The sequence below is a fragment of the Aquarana catesbeiana genome, linkage group LG04 (genome assembly GCF_042186555.1).
Source record: "Aquarana catesbeiana isolate 2022-GZ linkage group LG04, ASM4218655v1, whole genome shotgun sequence".
Classification (NCBI taxonomy): Eukaryota; Metazoa; Chordata; class Amphibia; order Anura; family Ranidae; genus Aquarana; species Aquarana catesbeiana.
In genome coordinates, this window is record NC_133327.1 from 541,310,035 (window position 1) to 541,327,487 (window position 17,453).

The following is a 17,453-nucleotide window of genomic DNA, read 5'->3' on the forward strand; positions in this document are numbered from 1 at the left end:
TCTCTGTATCACAGGAAGCCTGAGATTATGATAATGCTGCTCCCGACCACAACGATTCAAAGGCTCCCATTTTTACCCTTTGTTCGTGAATCCTTATTCTGCTTTGTTCAGAGAACAAAACATACCCGGACTGTACTACTGTCTCTGTGGATGGGAGATTATCTGCAGGTATAAGCCATGGCACCCCAAATATGTTGATCAGGCATACAGGAGTGACACACGGGCACATCCGCTAAACCGATAATGTCTTTGCAGAGCGAACACATCCCCTCCAGACGATCGTTCTGTACATCGCACGCGCCCTTCACTGGCGGACATATCCCCACTCTGCAAACACTTCTCTACATTTCCAAGGAGCTTTCCACTACCAAACGGATCTCAACCAGCGTCAGTCTGCCCCAGTCAGCTCTTTAGAGCGGGCTGCGGGACTACTAACACTGGGAGACACTATGACAATACATATTAAAATGCATCTTCATAAAATCTCCAACACCCCTTACTGTCGAAATCTTCTCATTGAAGCCGCATTCTCTTTGCAGTGCTGAGCTTCCGATGCTGTATAGGTTAACTGCCACAAATACATTAAAAGTCCTTATGGCCCACTGCTTTCTGTCCTCTCCAAGTCACAAAACTTTGCATGCCTTTAATAAAATGTAGAACATAAACAAAATTATTGCACAGATATACAGACTAAATATAAAAGTGCAAGTGCTGGCAACAACACAACAGGACCAATCATGATAAACGTGAAACAATAAAAAATTTTGCTGCTCTAAACATAGGTATTGAATAAACAAGTCTCCATAAAGTGTGAACAACTGGTGGTGGTATATTTTAGTGCAGATGAATTCCTTGATGAACAGCCAGTAACAATGAGTATAATTGAAGTGCGTTTTGATCACCCAAGTGCACCACCACTGATATTGATATAATGCCTCCTTACCAGAAGTCTAGACTCCAAATTATAAGTCTAGACAGGCGTGATATGCAAGTATAGAAGATCCAATCGGCTTCCTCTGTTATATTGCAGGTGGTGGTATTGTCATGGCTGATAGTAAAGTCTACTCCGTAGTAGGGCCCATGAAGGAAAGATAAAATGGCCACATAGTGTAAAACTGCTTAACAGTTTATTAAAAGAAATCGGTGCTAAACACTTAGAGCCCTTGCACACTGGGGCGGTTTGCAGGCGCTATTGCGCTAATAATAGCACCTGCAAACCGCCCCGAAAGTGCCGCTGCTTTCATTCCAGTGTGAAAGCCATGAGGGCTTGCACACTGGAGCGATGCGCTGGCAGGACGGTAAAAAAAGTCCTGCCAGCAGCATCTTCGGAGCGGTGAAGGAGCGGTGTGTATACCGCTCCTTTACCGCTCCTGCCCATTGAAATCAATGGGACGGCGCGGCTATACCGCCGGCAAAGCGCCTCTGAAGAGGCGCTTTGCAGTGGTATTTAACCCTTTCTCGGCCGCTAGCGGGGGGTAAAACCGCCCCGCTAGCGGCCGCATACCGACGGTAAAACGCCGCTAATAGCGGCGTTTTACCACCGACGCCGCCCCAGTGTGCAAGGGCTCTTAGACCCCTTTCACACCAAGGCGCTTCAAAAACGCCCTAAAAACACCATAGTGTTATTGTCATGTTTTTACAGCGTTTTAGGGGCGTCAGCGGTAAAATTAACGCAACGCTGCAGGCGTTTTAACAGCGTTTTTCAAGCGTTATTGAAGCATGGGCGTCAAAGAACAACCCCACTTCCCTACATCACTTCCTGTGTACTTCCTAGTATCTCCTTGAGGTGAAAGAGGGTAAATAAAGAAGATAGTTTATGGAGCCGTTTTTGTTATTTGTGCTACTCTATTGGGAGCATATCCACCAACAGAGGCAGCACCGTCGCTATTGGGTTCATCCCATCCTCCAAGCGCACACCTCAATTGGACAATTTGCATTGCATACGAGAACTTGAGAGTGCACCCAGACAAGTTCAAAAATTATACTCGGATGAGCATTGCAACGTAAGTATCTATATCCTAATCCCACTCCCACATCCCTAACTCTAACCCCGCTCCCACTAGTTCCAAATCCTTAACTCTAACCCCGCTCCCACTAGTTCCAAATCCTTAACTCTAACCCCGCTCCCACTTGTCCCAAATCCCTAACTCTAACCCCGCTCCCACTAGTCCCAAATCCCTAACCCTAATCCCAACCCTAATCCCGCTCCCACTAGTCTCAAATCACTAACCCTAATCCTGCTCCCACTAGTCCCAAATTCCTAACACTAACCCTAATCCCACTTCCACTAGTCCCAAAACCAGAACCCTAATCCCGCTTCCACTGGCCCCAAATCCCTTTGATGGTCTGTTTAATCATTCTGAGCTTCCCACAAGTTCAGTCCTGTTGTAGATGCTCTAATTTCTGCTTGCATGGTTACCTTTTTGTGAGATCATGTAACTTTTCTACAGCTCAGGGCGGATTATAGGCGTTTTTCAGGCGTTTTACCGTCGGTATTCGGCCGCTAGCGGGGCGGTTTTACCCCCCGCTAGCGGCCGAGAAAGGGTTAAATACCACCGCAAAGCGCCTCTGCAGAGGCGCTTTGCCGGCGGTATAGCCGCGCCGTCCCATTGATTTCAATGGGCAGGAGCGGTAAAGGAGCGGTATACACTCCGCTCCTTCACCGCTCCGAAGATGCTGCTGGCAGGACTTTTTTTACCGTCCTGCCAGCGCACCGCTCCAGTGTGAAAGCCCTCGGGGCTTTCACACTGGATACACAGCAGCAGCACTTTCAGGTCGGTTTGCAGGCGCTATTATTAGCGCAATAGCGCCTGCAAACCGCCCAAGTGTGCAAGGGCTCTAAGGCCCCTTTCACACTGGGGCGGTAGGGGACGTCGGTGGTAAAACAGCGCCATTTTTAGCGCTGTTTTACCGCGGTATTTGGCCGATAGTGGTGCGGTTTTAACCCCCCCACTGGCGGCCGAAAAAGGGTTAAATCCACTCGTATAGCGCGGCTATAGCCACGGTATTGTCGTGGTATAGCCGCGCTGTCCCATTGATTTCAATGGGCAGGAGCGGTGAATACACTGCTCCTTCACCGCTCCAAAGATGCGGCTGACAGGAGATTTTTTCTTCTCCTGCCAGTGCACCGCTTCAGTGTGAAAGCCCTCGGGCTTTCGCACTGAACAAACAGCGGAGGCTGTTTTGGGGCGGTTTGCAGGCGGTATTAGCGCAATAACGCCTGCAAACCGCCCCAGTGTGAAAGGGGCCTTAAGCATTTTATATTAATTTCAGTGGCTGTGCACTTGGGTGATCAAAACGCACATCAATTATACTCCGTTACACCTTGTTAAGGAATTCATCTGCACTATAATAGAACAGCAGCATTTGTTCACACTTTATGGACATTTGTTTGTTCAATATCTGTTTAGCGCAGCAACATTTTTTGTTTCATAAAATGTAACACATTCTGTGAATGAGGGAGAGGCACATGAATGACAGGTAATGGCAGTTACCCATACAGCATTGGAAGTGCAGTGTTGTGATGTGGATCTGGCCTAACTAAAGAGATTCTATTTTTAGTATATAGCAGTCAGCTGTAATGAAGAGTATGCCGCGTTCTACTAAGTTATGGGACCTGTACATGGGGAGAAAAAACCACCTTCGAAATACAGGTTCTAAGTTTTCTCTGCTTAACACAGTGGCTATAAAGCCTAAACATTGTTTACCTTAATCCAGAGCTGTGCACATCTGCAGCTCTTCTCCCTCTTCACTTCCTGGTCTTGCTGGCTTTGCAGAGGCAGTGGGTCCTTTCTGTTCCATATCCTGGTTGAGTGATATGGACCAGTTCCTTGTGTACACGTAATCCCACCCCACCCCCAAATGCTGCATCATCTTGATTTCTCGTCTTTTAGCATCTGATTTGGTTCCCATTCTTTTGACAATCTCTTCTTGTCTTTCTACAGGTGGGTAGGGGGCTATGGGATGGGGTTCAGATTCATTGGGAGCCAGCTTTGGTTGTTGGGTTTTTCTGTTTTTTTTGTTAGTTTTTTTTAATGAGATTTTAATTAAATTTTTAACCACTTCCTTACAGGGGCATTGTAAAATGACGCCAGCAGGAACCTTTCCTTCCTCCAGGGGGCTGTCATATGACATCAGCCCGTTCTTGCCACTCGGAGTACCTGTCCACCAGCCCATGCCTCATAGAATATACATTGGGGTGTTTGCTTTCCAAAATGGGGCCTTTTCGTGGGCGTTTCCATTGTTCTGGTGCTCCAGGGCCTTCAAAATGTGATAGGTAGTTGGGAAATTTTGATATGTAATTTATGCTCCTAAAATGCCTGAAGGTGCTACTTGGATGTTGGGCTTGTGTATGTGGTCAGTCTGTGTAAAAGTCTCAAACATGTGGTATCGCCATACTCAGGAGTAGCGGAATGTATTTTGGGGTGTCATTTTTGCTATGTGTTAGAAAAATCTTAAATTGTCAACTTTGTAAAAAATGTTTTCTTTCCACATTTTCCAAAAAATTGTGGGAAAAATGATATGTTCAAAAGACTCCGTTATGCCTCATAGAATATTCATTGGGGTGTTTGCTTTCCAAAATGGAGTCTTTTTGTGGGTAATTCCACTGTCCCGGTGCTCCAGGCCTTTAAAGGTGTGATAGGCCGTCAGGAAATTATATGTGCAATTTATGCTCCTATAACCCCTGAAGGTGCTCCCTGCATATTGGGCCTCTGTATGTGGCCATGCTGTGTAAATGTCTCGCACATGTGGTATTGCCATACTCGGGAGTAGCAGAATGCTTTTTGGGGTGTAATTGCAAGTATGCATATGCTGTGTGTGAGAAATAACTTATGACAATTTTGTGTAAAGTAAAAAAAACAAATTCTTAATTTTCCCAAGAATTGTGGAAAAAAACTACAACTTTAAAAAACTCACCATGCCTCTTACTAAATATCTTGGACTGTCTACTTTCCAAAAAGGGGTCATTTGGGGGGTATATAGTCCTGACATTTCAGGACCTTAAGAAATGATAGGCTGTTAGTACATCAGGTGTGATCAATTTTTAATGATTGGCACCATAGTTTGTAGACACTATAGCTTTCACACATACTAAATAATATCCACTAATTTGGGTTATTTTTACCAAAGATATGTACCATTATAAGTTTTGGCCCGAATTTATGAACAAAAATTACTTATTTTCAAAACTTTATAATAGAAATTAAGTTTTTTTTGTTTTTTTTTTTTCACTTATATCGCAAAAAAATAAACCCAGATGTGATTAAATACCACCAAAGGAAAGCTCTATTTGTGTGAAAAAAATGATTTTGTTTGGGTACAAGGTTTGCATGACTAAGTAATTGTCATTCAAAGTGTGAGAGCCCTGAAAGCTGAAAATTGGTCTGGGCAGGAAGGGGGTGAAGGTGCCCTGTATTGGCGCTGTTAAAGTTTTTGTAAACCTTGGGGGGAGTGTCCTGATGCGAACGGTAGCAGACGTGTGAGCAAGGAGCTCCAGGAATCCTTACCTTAATCCTCAGCCATCCGTGCACCTAAGCAGCCAAATCCAGCTAATTCACCTGCCTGCTTGTCCCTCTGCATACCCTGCTGCAGCCTGTGCTTATATTGGGTAAGATCCGCCCGGGATCGGCAAGAGGGACGCCGATCCTGCTCACCCGCGGCCACCGCCGCCATCTTCCCGGTCTCCATCGTGCTGGAAGAAACTTGCTGACCTGGTGGTGAGGGAAGGGACTCCCCTCACCATCCAGCCTGCCCTCCTGTGTGCCTGGTGGGGTCTGGTGGTCTGCGGGGCTGCCTGGATCGCCTATCGCGGCCTAGTGAAGCCTGCCGCCCACTGCACTTTCCTACGCCGCGGGCAGCCAGGCCTGAAATCCAGGGCGCAGACGCTGCGGTACTCAGCTGCCTCACTGCCCTGTCGGGATCTGATTGGTGTCCGGAGACTGCCTGTGTGGGCTGGCTACGGAGCCCCAGGGCCCAGTATCCTCCACATTCTCGTACTTCCATCCCGCTTCCCTGTCCATACCTCTCGCACCGAGTGACATCCTAGCCGGCAGATAGCTGCATCTTCATCGTGGGTACCTCCTGAATCCATAGATGCCATCCAGAAGGCAATCCGTAAAGAAACGGCCACCACCCAGGACACAGAGCTCCCCGGCAGTGACACGTGCGGCGGCCATCTTGCCCTCTGGAGCGGGCCTCAGCCATACAAACAGCCCTGCAGGTACTAAGGGACATGGAGCAGAACGAAGGAGACCCGCAGCAGCCTTCAGCAGCTACTGACTCCACTGCAGCCATCTTGGCGGCCATTGAGGAGAGTAAAACCATGGTCATGGGGAGGATAGATACACTGGCCATGGAGTGTGGTCTTATCCGACAAGACATGGACAAGTTTAGAAGCTGTTTCACTGCTGCCGAGAATCGTTTCTCGGATATAGAGGATGCTATGGCTGCCACCTCCCAGAATGGCGCTGACCTGCAAAGCACGGTTAAAACCTTGATGGCACGGTCTGAAGACGCCGCAATAATGTGCGCGTGATGGGCCTTCTTGAAGGCACAGCGGGCTTACACCCAGCCAGCTTTGCTGAAAATTTCTTTAAAGAAATCCTCAATTTACAACCAGTCTCCTCAGCATACATTATGTAGCGCGCTCATAGGGTCCCCACAGGCCCGAGACCGCAAGGCGCCTTGCCCAGACCATTCCTTGTGCTGTTTCTAAATTACCGAGAAAGATCTCATCCTTGCTGAAGCCCAGCAGAAACCACAGATCCGGTTTGAGAACACCACCTTGCATTTCTTCCCAGGTTTTTCCCCAGAGTTGCAGGGACGCCGTTGCACGTACGTGGAGCTTTCGGAAGAGCCTCTGGGAAAAGGGACTCGTGTATAGTATGCAGTGCCCCAGTAAGCTCTGTGTGGAACACCGGGGCTCTGAAATTCTTTGAGGTCCCCTCGGATGTCTCAGATTGGCTGGATACCTTAAGTTGAAGTGAATCATCATTTAATTTGGTACATTCTGTTTGAGCTGTGTTGTCACCTTCTCCCCCCTTTTTGCTAGAGACAAATTTTTTAGCTGACGTACCACAATCCAGCGCAGTAAAGGGTGATTGCACACTGGCGGGCACATATTCTTTGACTATAATCCTATACCAAGTTACCCTTCCCAATAGGTTTAACAGCGGTGTGCCAAGTCAGGAGATGCATATGTACAGAACTTGCTTTTACTGCAAAAAACATTCCCTTCAAGGTGTTGCAGGGTATGTGTAGCTGCTTGGTGCTGCATGGCTACAATATGCATGGAGCCGAATGCTCTCTACAAAAAGAGTATTCACAGAAGGCGAGTAGTGCCAGTGCTCACCCTGTTGACCTTTTTTGTTCCTCCCTAGGGGACATATGGAATAACTCTACAAGAAAATACTCCATTTTTCGTTTTTTGGTTTTGGGGGTCAAGTCTGCTGGATAGGGCGGGGTTTGTGTGTTTTTTTTTTTTTTTTTTTTTTTTATTTTTAAGGGAAGACAGGGAATTTTTACGACGGGACTGTTCAGGAGTGAATGCTTTTTTTCATGTTTTTTCTTATGTTCTGTTTTTGTGGTCGCTTGACACTCAAACAGGCTCCACCACAAAGCGATGTGTATAGGTGGGTAAATGTTAATCTTCAGCATGCTGTATAGCTCTGTGTGACTCTGGACCTCACTTGTGCTCCTAAGCCCCCATCTTGTGGCAGTCATGTTCTTGAATATTAGAATCCTCTCCTGGAATGTCAGGGTTTTGAATTCAAAGTACAAGAGAGCTCTGGTGCTGAAATTCTTTCAGGCCCAGCATCCCCATATAATGTTATTACAGGAAACTCATTTATTAGGCAATAAAATCCTGCTCATGAAACGTTCCTGGATGCACAGAGCCATATATGCCACTATTTCGTCCTATGTGAGAGGGGTGTGTCTATTTTGTTGCACAAGTCCTTACCTTGCTCCATAGAAACGGTGATTACAGATCCCTGGGGAAGATACTTAGTGGTAGTAATTGAAGTTTATTCACGCAGGTTAGCCCTGGTAAATGTATATATTCCCCCTCCTTTTACAGGGAACATCCTGTACGAGGTGTTGGAGAAATTGGCGCCTCACGCTCCATTCCAGTTATTGGTGGCTGGAGATTTCAATAATGATCTCAATTATACTTTAGACACATCCAACCCACATAGGGCTCCAAACTACGGCTTGACGCACTGGGTGGAAGCTGTGGGTCTCACTGAGATCTGGCGGTGGAAGCATCCCACTGACAGATGCTACTCATATCTGTCCTCAGTACGTGCTTCATCTTCCAGAATAGAGCTGGCGTTTGCCAATGGGACATTATTGCATCTGGTAGCTGGGGCGTCCTACCTTTTTGGGGGGTGTATCGGATAACACCCCACTTCAAATTACCTTACAATTAGGCTCCCAGAGTTCATGGAGGATTTGGTGTCTATCTCCTAGATGGGTGGGGGAACCCACCATAGAGGAGATGCTAAAACCGCACATGGATACATTTTGGCGGATTAACGAAGGATCAGCAATGGTCCACACTGCCTGGGAGGCCTTCAAGGCCACCACGGGGGGGGGGTATACATATCAGCCATAAAAGCCCAGAGAACAGAGCAGAATAGTGTAGAAAAACACCTCCAGGATAAAGAACAAGAATGTGCTAAGACACATGTGGATTCACCCTCTTCTGACACATTGGCTCAATTGCAGTTCGCAAGGAGGAATGTATCTCTCCATTATCAGGATGTGACTATTTGTCAACTGCAAAGGAGTGTGGCGTGTATTTTTGAAAAAGGAGATAAAAATGGCTCTCCTGATAGCAGGGGACACGTCCCCGACAGTAGTTCCCTGTATACTGTCCCCGTCTGGACAACTGTTAAGAGACAGGGAGGACTGTTTTTTCAGAAGGAAAGCCTCCCCCTATCCTTTTGAGGCTCATATTGTACTATTGGCTAAGCCGGATAAAGACCCACTGCAGTGTTCGTCTTTTATAGGCCTATCTCTTAAATATGGATTTCAAAAAATTGACCAAACTGTTAGCTACTAGACTTATGTTGGTCCTACAGCATGTTATTTCCCATGATCAGACAGGTTTTATGCCCAAAAAGGCCACTGATATTAATTTGCACAGGGTTTTCACCCACACTCAGTTGTGCCCAGATATTTCCAGCGGTGGGATACTGGTCTTTCTGGATCTAGAAAAGGCCTTTGATTCCATGGACTGGAATTACATGAGGGTGGTACTGGAGGTATTGGTGTTCAGTTTCAAAAGTGGATCGACATTCTATATCATTGCTCCACAGCAGCCATAAACCTAAACAATGTTATCAGAATTATTTTCCAGTGCATAGGGGCACTCTCCATGGATGCTCTTTATCCCCGGGTCTTTTCTCTATTATGATTGAACCCTTGGGTGCGGCCTTTGCGAGCCTCTGAGGAGGTACAGGGGAAAACTGTGGGTATACCAGATTCTCTCACCCAGGACGCCATACCCCCAGATGTGAGATTCCCACTCATAGGTAGGGTGAATTTAGGTGTGTGTGTGTGTGTACACACACACACACACACATATATATATATTTCGTAATTCTCCTGTTTGGATACCGAGATATATATTTAAAAGAATAGATCAACTTATGACTTTCCTGTGGCAGTGGTGAAACCCCTGAATTAAACTGCCGTGGAAACAAGGGCGTCTGGCGGTCCCGGACTTCCACAGATATTTCCTAGCGGGTCAGCTAGTATTCGTGCACAGATGGTTTACTCTACCCGAGGATGACACTGCCAATACACTAGAGGCGGCTATTGTTGGTTCTTATGAGGCACTGACACAGCTCCCGTATCAGGGTATCGGGACTCCGTATAGGCTCACAGTATCCATGCATGCAACCAGTAGGGCATGGGTAGCAGTGACCAAGATGGGTAGCACTTCTGAGATTTCTCCTCACACACTACTTTGGAAGAATCCTAAATTAATACACTTTTGTGAGTACCCTGATCCAATCGTCTGGACTAAATTTGGTATTAAGACGCTGCAAGATATAGTGGGTGGTGGGAAACTTCTGCAGTTTGACACCCTGAAAACTAAGTTTAATCTTCCCAACACTCACTTGTTCCGTTATCTTCAGCTCAGACGTGCACACAATTCCCAATTTGGAGATATTGGTATTACCCTGAAAATGAGTGATATTGAGTCTTTACTGAGGGAGGACACTTTGGACAAGGCCTTGTCTACCATATATAAACAACTGTTCGGTGAGGGGGGAGATCTCCTTGCAAAGTGTAGGGCAGTGTGGGGTGAGGTGTTCCCCCAGGTGGACGGGGACGACTGGGATGATGTATGGGACATTAATTTTACTAGATTGTTCTCTGCTAGGGACCAACCCATTCAATTTAAATTACTGCATCATATATATTTTACTCCAGTTGGATTGGCTAAGATGTTCCCTACCCAGTCACCTAGTTGCTGGTGGTGCAATTCCCTCACTGCTGATTTCATGCATATCTTTTGGCATTGCTCAAACGTCCAAGCGTTTTGGAAGGGGGTCACAGAACGTATAGCAGAAGTAACCACCATTACTATACAGCCCACGATAGAGGTTTCTCTTTTGGGTCTGGTAGACAATCTAGCCCCAAAGAGAGTAACTCGTACTTTGCTGACAATCCTAATCTATTACGTTAAAAAAATGATGGTGTTTATCATGGAAAAAGCCCAATCCTCCATCAGTATCAGTGTGGAAGGGTGTGGTTAATAGGACTGCACCTTTATACGAGGCTACATACATTAGCAGGAGCATACCACAGAAATTTGATAAAGTGTGGCGCAGTTGGATGAATAGTGAAACTATGGTGGCGGATTGAATGGCACCTAATGGAATGCACCTGCTGTGGGATTTAACATGTATGTAACTATTTGACATATTGAAACGTACTATGGACTGTTATTAGGGAAAGGTGGCCTTATTTTTTTTCTGATTCTTTCACTGAGTGAGGGTCTGGAAGGAGGAGGAGAGAGTCAATGCTGAAGAAATGCAAATAGTTTTTTTTTTTCTGTGTGTGTGTGCTTGCTATGTTAAAAAGCAATAAATAAAACTTTCAAGAAAAAAAAAGTGGTTGTAAACCTAAAAAAAACAAACAAAACCGCAAGACAAAGGCATAATGAGCTAGTATGCATAGCATACTAGCTCATTATGAAATGCCTTAAATGGAAGCCCCCGCAGCGGTCCCGGCACACTGCTCTGCCCGGCGACATGGCCCCCAGAGTTATTTCCGGGTATCGCAGACTCCGGCACTGTGATTGGCCGGAGTCACAATGACGTCACATGCGCACGTGGGAGCCGCCGGTAACGACACGTCAGCTGAAGCAACAGCATGAACGAGCCTTTGCTTCAGTGCGCATGTGCCGATATTACTTGGGCACATGCTGATATACAAGGGATATCTCCTAAACAGTGCCTTATTATAGGCTTACAAGTAGTAAATAGTGGTTTTTAAGGGTTTACAACCACTTTAAAGAGCAGTAAACACCGAACACATACACAATGGTCTAGTCGCAGTGGGTCGATTGTAAAGGTAATAGAAACATAAATTGTCTGTTTCACATCAATGGTATAAAGACATAATATAATGTCACCTGAGTTACAAACCCATAGTATTATGTCCATCGATCCATGACCATAAGTTCAATAACATGATATTCTGACCATGAGCTAATACACATCCAATCAACTTGCACACTTTCTAGTGCAACCATAATCCTGCCTAAAACTTAACTCAGAGTGGCATCATAAGAGATCAGTATTAGACACCTCTCCCACACACAGAAGGAACAATACATTAGGAGGCGGTACATTAAAACATATATTGTACAGAGCCCCTGTAGACTATTGTAGCAATCTATTTAGAGTAAGATGTTTGGGCCAGGCCTGGGACAGCTAACCACAAGTCCCATATTTTTTCCAATTTTGCAGGGCAGTTTCTATGTAAGAATACCAGGTTTTTCTCTGGATAATGTATCATTTACTTGTGTTCTCTACTCAACTAAAGTCGGTGGATGTGGAGACGTCCATTTTTGGGCTGTAGGCTTATGGGCCTGAAAAAAGACCCTAACAATGAGTGTGAAAATGTTTTCAGGCAATATTCATCTAACAAACTTAATAGGCAGATACCAGGGTCTTCTGTCAAATTTACCTGAAAAACAGAATTTATAGTGGTAAAAACACCTTGCCAATAGCGGTGGAGTTTGGGGTATCTCCATAACATGGATTAAATTAGCCGAGCCTCAGTTACATTTGGGGCAAAAAGGGGTATCCCTGCGGTGCCACTTGAATTGCTCAGGAGTGTGGTAAGTCCTATGTAGGAGGAATAATTTAGTTTGTTTTTGAGTGGGAGATGAGAAGACTATGGGCAATGCCGACTCCCACTGGTCATTAGATCTGGGACCTAAATCCTTCACCCACTGCACCCTGGATGGTAAATCAATGGGGTCTTGAAACTTAGCATGGAGTATACAATATAATTGGGATAGGAGTCCTTCATTATTGTGGATTTACTAAATCTCATAGAATGAGTACGGGCCTGTCCCTGGATAGAATGTTGTAACTGGAGAAATTGAAAGAACCATTGTTTCATTATTTCAAATTCAACACTCTAGCTGCTCAAATGATTTAAGGATGTCATTATTAAATAGTTGGGACATATACCGTATTTATCGGCGTATAACACGCGCCGGCGTATAACACGCACCCCAAGTTTAGGAGAGAATTTTAAGGAAAAAAACTTTTAGGAGGGAAGTTTAAGGAAAAGAAACTTACATTAAAATGCCCATCAATGCAGCCTCATCAGTGTTCATCTGCAGCCTTTTCAGTGTCATTGCAGCCTTTTCAGTGTCATTGCAGCCTTTTCAGTGTCATTGCAGCCTTTTCAGTGTCATTGCAGCCTTGTCAGTGCAGCCTTGTCCCCAGTGCAGCCTTGTCAGTGCAGCCTTGTCCCCAGTGCAGCCTTGTCAGTGCAGCCTTGTCCCCAGTGCAGCCTTGTCAGTGCAGCCTTGTCCCCAGTGCAGCCTTGTCCCCAGTGCAGCCTTGTCCCCAGTGCAGCCTTGTCCCCAGTGCAGCCTTGTCCCCAGTGCAGCCTTGTCCCCAGTGCAGCCTTGTCCCCAGTGCAGCCTTGTCCCCAGTGCAGCCTTGTCCCCAGTGCAGCCTTGTCCCCAGTGCAGCCTTGTCCCCAGTGCAGCCTTGTCCCCAGTGCAGCCTTGTCCCCAGTGCAGCCTTGTCCCCAGTGCAGCCTTGTCCCCAGTGCAGCCTTGTCCCCAGTGCAGCCTTGTCCCCAGTGCAGCCTTGTCCCCAGTGCAGCCTTGTCCCCAGTGCAGCCTTGTCCCCAGTGCAGCCTTGTCCCCAGTGCAGCCTTGTCCCCAGTGCAGCCTTGTCCCCAGTGCAGCCTTGTCCCCAGTGCAGCCTTGTCCCCAGTGCAGCCTTGTCCCCAGTGCAGCCTTGTCCCCAGTGCAGCCTTGTCCCCAGTGCAGCCTTGTCCCCAGTGCAGCCTTGTCCCCAGTGCAGCCTTGTCAGTGCAGCCTTGTCCCCAGTGCAGCCTTGTCAGTGCAGCCTTGTCCCCAGTGCAGCCTTGTCCCTGCAGCCTTGTCCCCAGTGCAGCCTAGTGTCCATGCCTCCTGCCGCTGCCGCCGCTGCCATACACATAGAAGTAGTTTTAAATATGGCGCCGCGGAGTTCGGAGAGACTCGGCGCCGGCGGAAGTGAACGAACGCCGCCGAGATACACATAGCCGAGGGTTCTCGGCTCTTTCCGGCGCCGCTCACAGTCCCGCCCTATGATGGACATAACACAGGTCCAATGGCGGGACTGGGCGCGACAGTGAGCGGCGCCGGAAAGAGCCGAATACACCCGACTATGTGTATCTCGGCTCTGTGATTTCGGCGGCGCTCGTTCAGCACCGCCGAGTCCTTCCGAAGTCCGCGACGCCATATTTGAAACTACTCGCTATGTAAATGTCGGCAGCGATAGTTGTCATAACTGGATAATAACAAGCCCTGTATTGGATCTAATATTTATTTTAGTCCATTCTTGGAAGTGTTGTAGTTGAGAGGCTAAGAATAATTTTTTGACATGGGGGGGATGGCTAGTCATGTTGGTTCTTTACTGGCTCTTGAGCTTCAGTCCGCAGTTTGTCCCCAGCAGTTTGCTATTCACCTCTCAGTTGAATTGCTTTTGGAAATATTGACAGTATGACTTCCTGTGGACTTCCCAATGGATAAAGACCTTTTTTGTACTCTCCATAAAATCCTTTTCTTGAAGCTTATTAAAGGATAAAGGCTCATCCCCTCTTTGATCATGCTCTTGATGCTGCTTTGCTACGAAACCTGAGATTTGCTGCCTATGAGAAGGTAGGAGGTTATCCTGGGCTGGCTTACTATTATTTTTGTTTGCCAATGTTTAGTCCTGCTGTAGATATCAGTATAACATAGCCGTATGACTTTGTGTGTCCCTCCCATATACTCCAAAAAAAAAAGGCGAGTAAGGCCCCTTTCACACATGCGGTCCGCCTGTCAGGTTTTTTAGGCTGACCTGAACAGATGCTCCATGCAGGTCTATGGAGCCACCCTGTTTTCCATCCATCTGGCTTATCTGATGAAAACTGACAGGCGGATCCGTTTTCATCCGATTCCCCCATAGGGGAGAGCGAAGCTCTGATAGGTCCATCCCTGCACAGTGAGCAGAGACGGACCTGTCATCTGCCTGCTTAGCGGGGATCAATGGATCGATTCCCTGCTGAGCAAGCCGAGACCGTCAAAACGGACGTGTGTGTGGCTTTAAAGTCTAATTTTATGTATGTATTCTTTCACAAAAAAGCTGCTTAAATTTCCAAAAAATTGATGCTGCTTAAATGTTTGGTGTGTGTGTTTTTTTTTCTTTCTAAACTTTACACTTTTTTTTTTTTTTTTCAGATGAAGCGATGCAGTTGAGCCGACCTTACTACAATTACAATCTAATGCAGCAGTATTACGCAGATCGCCGGAAAAAAATAGAGCATTTATCTAGGTATGTTAAATAGTGATGAAAGCCCAAATGATATATACTCCTTCACAAATGGTATTCAGCCTTCTATACTGTCTTAAAGAATGGCAAGGAGATCTACAGCTAACTTTAGACGTACAGTGAGCTTTGAGGTTGGTATTTAGTTCAAAAGCCCAGCGCAATTTATAAAAAATACAATAAAATGTTTTATTTGCGCTTTTTTTCTTTTCCTTCACCCACAAAAGGAGTTGCCCTTTATCCAAGCCTCGTTCTGGATCCGCGTTAAACCAGTTTGTTGCAGATACAGAATGAGGCTTAGCTGCCACCAAACCTGACTCCCTTATTGCTTACTTACAATTTTATCTCTCACCCCTCTACTAGATACTGCACTCCCTTTTAAGCTATTTACTACTCTCGCCAATTTTCCAGATCTCATATGAAGCACTAGTGAATTATAAAAATATACTCAACTGTTAAAACAATCCTTTGTTTTTTGGATAGTTTTACACGTCATTGCTCAACTCTCTGCCTTAGCCAATCAGAGGAAGCCTTTTATTCATTAATAAAATACAAAGCTCCAGTGCATGGCTGAGAAGTGCTCAGACAGACTTGATTTTGTTCCATTATCCGAGCAGAAAGTCTCAGTACCTACCAGAACACCTCTTTTCTGAAAGCTTATCCCTTTTTTTGCGTAGGTTTTTTTTCCTTCGCTGATGTTTGTTCTATCAAGCTTCCTTTCTGCATTCTAGCCACTGCAACTTCCCAGATTGGACGCCTCAGCTGTCCCTTGGGGGGGCCTTACCTGGACCCTGCCAGAATGAAGAAGTTGTATGTTGCTAGAATGCACTGGATTCTGCTGTAGGTGCTTCCCTTGGCACATAGAGAAATGTGTGGAGTGAGCTACAGGGTGCTTTACAGGTTCAGGGCCATGGCCTATTTGCTCCTGCAGGGGTATGCAAAGCCAGAATTTGCTCTCACCCCTTTTAATCCTGCTGGCATACAAGCCTCAGTGGTAAGTACAGAGCCTCAGTGGTGAGTAAGGAACTTTTAAAAGTTCTCACCCTGGGTGTTAAGTACCTATGTGACCTCTTGGTGTGGGTATGGTTGCCAGTGACCACCTCTCAAGTGGTTGTGACCTGGAGCCGAGAGCACAGGTTTTGAATATTGTATCTGGCACCATTTTTACTACACTACACTGCAATGCACTTGCTTGGTGCTACTGCCCTTGCGTGGCTTTGGTGCAGTCTCATTGTCGCATGGGTTCCTGAGTCTTGCTTTTGCTGGGCGCACCTTTCAATGGGAAACCGCTCCTGTCCCACCTGCATTGGCACAGCATAGTGCTCTCTTGCTGTGATACCTGTTTCACATCAGCTCAGTGTTTGCAATCAAGGCCTTTCCCTTCCTCTCGAAAGCAGCAGAGGAGTGTACGAATCTGGGGACAGCATGTGGCCTCCCCTCCTGATTTGGTCTTTAACTTTACTCTCAAGTCAGACATGTTACTTCAGGGGGAGGTCATAGTTGAGGATGATACCTCTTCTTCAGAGGAACGTGATCAGAATGACACACCTGGGACAGAGATTTTATCCAAGCTTAAGGATACTACACTTGTTAATGCTGTCCGCTCCTTTTTTAGCATTAGAGCAGCCCGAGTCTGCTCACTCAAGAGTCTCCAGCACAGGGTTTGTTAAATTTGCTGAAACCAGACTTTTCTGGTCCACCTGCTAGTTGAGCATTTTCTATATGGAGACTGGCCTCATCCAGTGTAAATTCTTACTCCTCCAGAATAGTTCACTCCGCAGTATCTTATTGAGGATTTTTTTTTACGAAAGCAAGCAATTTTTGTGGTGGAGACTACCTAATCTTAAAAAGACCCTCATGCCCTCTATCGAAGATAAGTCTGTGTTAAGGGACCTGATAGACAAGAGTTCGGAAAGTACCTTTTTTCCTTAGGCCCCGCCATGCTACCTGTGGGCTGCCAGACCATTGCAGTCTAGAATAAACACATTGCTTCAGATTCTAGTTTCACCTCAGATGCCTTAAGCCCCGTACACATGGGCAGAACGTCTGGAGACATTTGCCAGTACAAAAAAATACTGGTCAACATTCTCCCCATTTGGCCTGCTTCTGTCGGACGTGTATGCTGGAAAACCAGCACTTTTGGTGGTATCCGATCACCTGTGCGGTTTTTAATTCTTGCGCTATAAACAAAAAAAAAAAACAACCAATTTTGAAAAAAAACAACAATTATTTACTTTTTGCTACAATATTCCCCATGACATTGTGTGACACATCACACGCGCCTTATAAATCCTGCGCAACCACATCCAATAGACAGAGGTGTGCTTTTTTTTTTCCACATAAGGGGAATACAGGACTTAGCAGTGTTCAATAAATGCCACACTATTGATT

At 46.1% G+C, this 17,453-nt stretch overlaps 1 protein-coding gene across 1 annotated transcript in view; it reads left to right on the top strand.

Moving 5' to 3' along the window:
* Positions 1 to 17,453, top strand: part of AHCTF1 (AT-hook containing transcription factor 1) — a 204,264-nt gene that overhangs the window by 61,514 nt on the left and 125,297 nt on the right. Inside the window, exon 17 of the mRNA XM_073627874.1 lies at positions 14,975 to 15,068. Within this exon, the coding sequence (XP_073483975.1) occupies positions 14,975 to 15,068 (94 nt within the window). The remainder of the gene's footprint in view (positions 1 to 14,974; positions 15,069 to 17,453) is intronic.